This window comes from Piliocolobus tephrosceles, chromosome 1 (genome assembly GCF_002776525.5).
Source record: "Piliocolobus tephrosceles isolate RC106 chromosome 1, ASM277652v3, whole genome shotgun sequence".
In the NCBI taxonomy this organism is placed as follows: domain Eukaryota; kingdom Metazoa; phylum Chordata; class Mammalia; order Primates; family Cercopithecidae; genus Piliocolobus; species Piliocolobus tephrosceles.
Window position 1 is genome coordinate 189,549,749 of NC_045434.1, and position 7,741 is coordinate 189,557,489.

The 7,741-nt window shown below is 52.3% G+C and overlaps 1 protein-coding gene across 1 annotated transcript in view; it reads left to right on the plus strand.

Moving 5' to 3' along the window:
• TRIM62 (tripartite motif containing 62) overlaps positions 1-7,136 on the plus strand; it is a 35,240-nt gene extending 28,104 nt beyond the window's left edge. Inside the window, exon 5 of the mRNA XM_023232205.2 lies at positions 4,778-7,136. Within this exon, the coding sequence (XP_023087973.1) occupies positions 4,778-5,328 (551 nt within the window). The 3' untranslated portion in view covers positions 5,329-7,136. The remainder of the gene's footprint in view (positions 1-4,777) is intronic.
• Positions 7,137-7,741: the final 605 nt, after the last annotated feature.

The window sequence follows — 7,741 nt, forward strand, 5'->3', positions numbered from 1 at the left end:
ATCTCGGCTCACCACAACCTCTGCCTCCCGGGTTCAAGCAATTCTCCTGCCTCAGCCTCCCAAGTAGCTGGGATTACAGGCATGTTCCACCATGCCCGACTAATTTTTTGTATTTTTAGTAGAGACAGGGTTTCTACATGTTGGTCAGCCTGATCTCGAACTCCCGACCTCAGGTGATCCACCTGCCTCGGCCTCCCAAAGTGCTAGGATTACAGGCGTGAGCCACCGCACCCGGCTTCCCATCTTGCTGAACAGGTTTTCTGGGGCCACATGCTGGGAAAAGCATGATGTGAAAAGACCTCAGCTCAAGTTCCAACTCTGCTTCCTCCCCAAGTGGCAGCTTGAGCAAGCCACTTACCTCAGAGTCGTCTCCTTGGAGCCTCAGTCTCCTCTTCTGAAAAATGGCTAGAACAATTTGTGCCCCTGGGACTGTCGTGGTGCTCCAATGAGCTAGTGAGTGTGAGAATGTTTTTGCACATGCCTTCCCTGTACATCTGAGGGACTAAGGAACCAGGTTTTTTAAAGGCCTGGCCAGAGGAAAACGCTGACAGCCAGCCTTTCATGTTCTGTCAGGCCTCTGCATGCTCGGAGCCTCTGTTCTTGAGAACAAAGAAACACAATCCACTCACTGCCAAGCAGCTGTGCTGGGCTGTGCCCCGGGAGGGCTTTCTCCGCTGCTTGGGCAGAATGTGATTGCTCAGTGGTGGCCGGGAAACATCTCCTGGGACCTCCACAGTTCATGATCCTTCCTGAATGCCTTTGACCTCAAGGTCTCAGAGAGGCTTAAATAAATGGAGAACACACCTGGAGACCAGATGGGCTGCCTCAGTGTCTGGCTTTTTGTTTTTATAAATCTTGGTGTCCCGGGACTTAGAGATGAGCTCTGACCTGTAGAATAGTGAGCCCCCAGGGACTACACTTGTTTCGCTGCGCCTGTCACCTCCTAGGGATGAGGGACAGATGGAGGGACTGACTTCTCAGAGGGGGAAGAGGTATTGCCATGCCCCTTCCAGGTCCCTCTCTGGTCTGAAGGTTGTTATTCCTGTTAGCCCTAGCCTCAGGGAGGGAGCCCCAGGAGCCAAGACCCTGTGTTAATGATGCATGCAAGGCCTTGGAGGTGGCTCCAGCCAGGGTGCCAGGCCCTGCCCAGCCTCACCCCTTGGGGTATAGAAGCCTCCTAAGAGTCAGGCCACACCCCCTGCCTGAGAGAGTGGCAGGCCCTGCCCCTAGGCCAGCCCAGTGAGTGGCAGGCCCTGTACCCATCCTGTCCCCTGGGCTTCAAGCAGTGCAGGTCCACTCGCCAGGGCTGGCATTCGGTGGGTCAGGATTTCCTCCAATCTGCAGGCTCATCTTTGTCTGCTGGTCTCAGACCCACTGAGAGCCCCCTTGTCTCCCTCCTAGGATACCCTCCCACTCATCAGTGGTACCACAAGTGGCCTACCTTGCCCTACATAAGCTACAAGTCTGAGGCTGAGCCCTCATGCCTGCTCGAGAGTACGCCCACCCCTCACCAGTCCTTCTGCCCTGAGCCTTGGTTGCTGCCTGTAGCTGGTCTCAAATCATCCAGGTGCCTTAGATATTATGCCTAGATTCCCCCAGCACTCTGAACTGCTGCTGTTCATGCCTGGGCACGGTGCATCGCTCTTCTGCCCCTCCGCCGCCACACCTGAGTGGAATCCACATCCCACTGTCATAGGGGTGGCCCACCTATGTCTGATTACATTCCTCTTCTCGCCCTAGCTCTTCCCCCTACCACACACTCCTCCTACAGCTCCCTCCCACTCCCACCTCCCAACCCCACTGTGGGAATTCCCCACATTCCACTGGGCAGGGGCCCCCTGGTTTTGACAAGCTGCCTGTGGCCAGTCAGACCCCAGGATGAAACATCAGTGTCCGTCTTCTCTTGGCTCCCCGTCTTCTATGTCCCTGGACAGAGGATTGTGTTTCCGTTGACCCCTCTATTCACAGGGCTAATTACTTCCATACAGCCCTCTAAGTCCAAACGACAGAAACAGAGGGTAAAATGCAGAACTAAACTTACTCCTGGCAAAGATCATGGAAGGAACTTGATACAGGTCAGCGGTCCAGTGGGTATATGAACAGAGGCACAGTTCAGGGACTGGATGTGGCTCCCTGTTGGAGACAGTCCCCATCATTATTTCTGTGCGTGAATGCAGCCAACAGAGGCAACTGAAGTAGGGGGAATGCTCCCGCCAAGCATAACCACATCCCCACTTTGCCAGATAAGGAAAGAGCCAGAGAGCTGGATGTCCAAGACCCCCAAGGAACGGAGGCAACATTCCTTCTTCCCACTTTTCCTCACCTCTGTCTTGCTCTTGCCTGGAAACAGTCACTCAGGCTAAGGAAAGCCAATCCCAGGTTCCTCCTTCTCCTCTGGCTAGTTATCAGTTCCCTCAGGGAGCAGAGAGTAAACAGAGGTCTTAACAAGAGTTCATGAAATTTTTAGAGTCAGACCTGCTAAGCCGGTGTGGCCAGCCCAGAACCAGGTGATGCAGCCCATGCCACCTGCCCAACACAAACACGGCCAGTTTAATTTGGTGAGTCTTTCCGGAAACCTGCCACATGCCAGGCCCTGGGCTGGGCTCTGGACACACAAGGGAGAGCCCAGTTAGATAGTACACAGTCCTTGTCCTCTTGGTGCAAATGGGGAAATAGGGCAAAATGTGATCACAGAAGATAATACCGCATGCCAGTAGCAGGGCACAAATAAAGCTAAAGAATTTCAGGCCATGTACGGTGGCTCACACCTATAATCCCAGCACTGTGAGAGGCTGAGGCAGCAGGATCACTTGAGGCCTGGAGTTCGAGATCAGCCTGGCCAACGTAGCGAAACCTCATCTCTATGAAAAATTTAAAAATTAGCTCCACATAGTGATGCATGCCTATAGTCTCAGCTACTCAAGAGGCTGAGGCAGAAGGATCACTTAAGCCTAGGAGTTGGAGGCTCCAATGAGCTATGATGACACTACTGCACTCCAGCATGGGTGACAGAGTGAGACCCTGTCTCTATTTTTTTAAAAAAGAAGCCAGCATGGTGGCTCATGACTGTAATCCCAGCACTTTGGGAGGCCGAAGTGGGCAGATCACCTGAGGTCAGGAGTTCAAGACCAGTCTGGCCAACGTGGCGAGACCCTATCTCTACTAAAAATACAAAAAATTAGCCAGGCGTGGTGGCAGGTGCTTATAATCCCAGCTACTCAGGAGACTGAGGCAGGAGAATCACTTGAACTTGGGAGGTGGAGGTTGCAGTGAGCCAAGATCACACCACTGCATTCCAGCCTGGGGGATAGAGCAAGGCTCTGTCTCCAAAATAAATAAATAAATAAGAAAAGGAAGAAGAAAAAGGAATTTCAGAGGACAGAATAAGCACATCTGCTGGGCGACCAGGAAGGCTTCCCACAGGGTGGGCCTTTTGAATTGAGCCTCTGGGGATGGTTACAACAAGCAGAGAGGAGGAGGTGGAGGGAACCATGTGAGCAGAGGCTTTGGACCTGAGTCAGGCAGGGGGCAGAAGTGAGAGGTTGGCTGCGAGAAAGGACTGGAGCTAGATTGCAGATGGCCTTGGTTAGTCCTGGCTCTGCCAGTATTTGCAGGATGATCTAAGTTTGTCATGTCTCCCCTCTGGGTCTCAGTTTCCTCATCTGTCAAATGGAAGAGGTGGCCTAGAATTCATGGTTTTCAATCTTTTCAGACCCATTGTCTACTTTTCCTAACAAATCATTTGTAGTATCTCAAAGATAATATAACCTTTTTACAATTTCAAGTGTAACCTTTTCACAGTTTCAAGTGTTGTGTGTGTATACGTACATATATACATACTCTGACTATTAATATAAAGGAAAATAGAAGGAAATTATTAATAATAAAATATTTTGTATGTCAACATGTAGATGCTCACCCACAATCACACTAGAAAACATAGCAAAGTAGCCAGGTCCTCTCGTCATAGGTAAAACACCATCCTGCCTCAAATGCCTATACAGGTAGGTTGTCTCGGTCAGTGGTATTGTCCTTAGGGATGTATTTTCCAAGAAAACAAACACTTCTTAGGGAAGTTCCAAACAAAACAGATGCAGCCTTCCCTTCATTTACACGGTGGTTGCATTCTGAAATATTCAGTGTATATTAAAACTGCAAAAAATTATTTCATGTTTATACATGAAATGGAATTAGGTTATAGTTTCTGATCCTTATAAAAAAGATTTTTCATCCACATGAATGTCTGCTGGGACATGTGGAAATCACTGGGAGTCAGGGAAGGTGTGGGGCAGAACTTCCCTTTGCAGAACTGTCCTGTCCGTTTCGTGGTCTTTAGCATCCCTGGATCCCAGCTGTCGTTAAGACGACCTGAACACACTCACAAATTTCCCCATTCCCCCTAGGGGGCAGTAGCAACTGGATCATCTGGAAGCTCCCTCTCAGCTCTAAAATTCCCCAATTCTAGGCCTCATTCTGGTTAATTCAACAAACATTTGCCAGTGCCCACTATGTCCTTCGACCTGGGCATCCGGCAGTGAACAAGCAGCTGTAGCCCCTGCTCCCCTGCAGATAATATCTGGAAGGACCTTAACCACCACCCTTCCATTTTACAGAGGAGGAAGATGAGGCCCAGAGAGGGCAGACTTGTATTTGAGGTCACACAGCAGGTCAGAGGCCTCTTGCGTACCAACCAGAACTCTGCCCTCAGGAAGGCACTGCATGGTGGGTCCACAGCCTTCTCCCCACTCATCTCCTCTCCCTCCTCCATCCCCCACAGTGCCAGCCGCCCTAACCCTGGACCCAGGCACAGCCCACCAGCGCCTGATCCTGTCGGACGACTGCACCATTGTGGCTTACGGCAACCTGCACCCACAGCCGCTGCAGGACTCACCAAAGCGCTTCGATGTGGAGGTGTCGGTGCTGGGTTCTGAAGCCTTCAGTAGTGGCGTCCACTACTGGGAGGTGGTGGTGGCAGAGAAGACCCAGTGGGTGATCGGGCTGGCACACGAAGCTGCAAGCCGCAAGGGCAGCATCCAGATCCAGCCCAGCCGTGGCTTCTACTGCATCGTGATGCACGATGGCAACCAGTACAGCGCCTGCACGGAGCCCTGGACGCGGCTCAACGTCCGGGACAAGCTTGACAAGGTGGGCGTCTTCCTGGACTATGATCAAGGCTTGCTCATCTTCTACAATGCTGATGACATGTCCTGGCTCTACACCTTCCGCGAGAAGTTCCCTGGCAAGCTCTGCTCTTACTTCAGCCCTGGCCAGAGCCACGCCAATGGCAAGAACGTTCAGCCACTGCGGATCAACACCGTCCGCATCTAGTCCAGGCCGAAGGAGACCACAGCCTCCTAGCGCCACTGCCACCTGCAAGAGCCCTGCCCAGGAGATAGAAGACCTGGACTACGGCCCACTGTGGCCACTGGAGACCTCAGGCCAGTTGTTTACCCTCCAGTCTCCATGTCCCTGTCTGTAAAATGGAGGTTGCATTCCCTACTTCCTAAACTCTCTTCCAGCATCGATGTTCTGTAGCTCTGACCTTGATGGGGATACAGCTTTGATCCAAGGATGTGACATGGCTTCTCCTCAGGGCAACCCCTGCCCAACCCTCAGCCCCATCCTCTCAGGGGCAGGGGACTACCTTCCAGTGTCTCCCTCCTGCCCAGCCCTGGCCTCAGGAAGTGTCAGAGCATGGCCAGTAGTTGGCAGCCCGAAAGACACACAGCACCCTCTTATGTCCCATGGCCTAAGACTTGCCCCTGACCAAGCTAGTGACGGGCCATTTACCCTTGACCCCAGTCCACAGTGGACACAGGTAGTGTCCGAGGGTTTCCTGAGAACCAACCTCTCCTGCCACCCCCACACCAAGAACTATATGGTTCCTACTTTTCCCACCGATCTGCTGCTCAGTGATGATGCTGTGGCCTGTGGAAGGCACCTGGTAGTTGAGTCCACACATTACAGTCATGTACCACCACCTTCCTGCGCACAGGCCCAAGGTCAGGGTTGGAGTATACCCAAAGCTGATGCAGAGCCCATTAGCCTAAAAGCAACTGCAGGACGAGCCTCCCTGGATGATCGAGGTCCCCAGCAGCTCTGAACAAGAGTCCAGCCAACCCTCTTCAGCCAAGCCTCAGTGACCTGCTAGGGTGCAGGAGGCTTCCAGAAGCAGTTGTCGTAATTAGGACCCAAGCACTGGGAGGGGCTGTTGGCTGGTACCCCTCGTCAGACTTGGCTTCTATCTCAGTTAGGATCCTGCTGCAGAAAACAAGAGCCACTTGTAGCTGGTTTGATTAGACAAGGATTTATTACCTGGCCCCTGGTGGCTTGCAACATTGTTGGAAGAGCTGGAGAAGCAGACTCTGCTGAATTTCCAGGAACGACTCCCAGCGCCAGATTCATCATGTCTGTTGTGACCAGGAAAGCTGCCCCCATCTGCAGGAAGCCACTGCGCCAGAAAGCTGCTGACTGCAGAACTAGGCTCCCTCTGCCACAGTCCGTGCCAGCCAATGGATGTCCTGAGGCCTGCCCCTCTCCCACTTCACTCAGTTCCCAAATCTAAATTTTTACAAGAGATTCTGTTTGGGGGAACTTAAGTCAGATCCAGAACCTTGGCTGCAAGGGAGTCTGGGAAATGTCATTTTCCTCCTTCCAACTTCAGTCATACAAAAAGGCTCACTAGAAGGAAGTTCGGGTGGGTTGAGCAAGCCCCGCCTGCGTTTTTTTGCCACAGCATCCAGTCGTGAAGAACTCAGGAGAGGGTGGAGTCCACATCCAGGGTTGTCCTGCCCCTTTGTTCTATCCCTGCCCAGAGGTGGGAACTGGAGCAGTGGGCTGCAAGACTCAGCCTAAATGTCTCCCCGGCCTTGACTTTTCTTTCTAGTTCTGGGGCCTAGATTCTGCACTTGGGGTCTCTGAACACACCATCCCAAGGTAGCCAGAAGAGCTAAACATAGGGGGTTCTTAGTGGCGGCCCCCCACCTGCGGGGGCCTCCCTTGGGCAAGAGGAATTGTCAGCCCTACCCCACCCCTTCAACTACCAGAATCTGGGCCACCCCAGAAGTATTTTTATTTAAAATGTTGCCCGTTTTATGAGTTATGATCAATTTGTATTAAAGTTACAGATGTCAGTAGCCAGTTCCACTCATTCTGACAAACACACAGGCCCACCCAGCTATGTCCCAGGCAGTGCACACACATGAGCAGAGCTAATCCACAAAGCAGCCCGGCTAGGTAAATAGTATTATGCTCATTTTACAGAGGAGGAAAAATGGGGTTCAGAGAGAAGCCATGACTTACCTAGAGTCCCATATCCCATGCTGGCAAGTGCCACACCACAAACCTGTCCAAAAACTTACCAGCCAGGGAAGGCTGTCAGTCCTTACCTGGAGGAGAGGTGGTGGTAGTCTTGGGAGCAGGCAGTGGGCAGCTCATGGGGCAGTGGCAAGAGCCTGGTCTCGGGAACCACACGGACCTCAGCTCAAGTCCAGGCTCCATCACTGTGTGACTTTAGAAAAAGGACCACCCTCTCTGGGACTGTTCCCACATGGACGATGAGGGTAACACCGATTTCACATGATTCACTGGTAAGCTATAAAGTGCAGTGCACTTAAGGAGGCCCTACCCTATCCCCCCAGCTGCCTCCCAGAGTCAGTGTCTGGAGCTGTGTGGGTTTCCTGAACCTCTGGACTGGCTCTGACCTAAGAAGTCTTTCTCCTTATGGTCTATGATGGGTAAG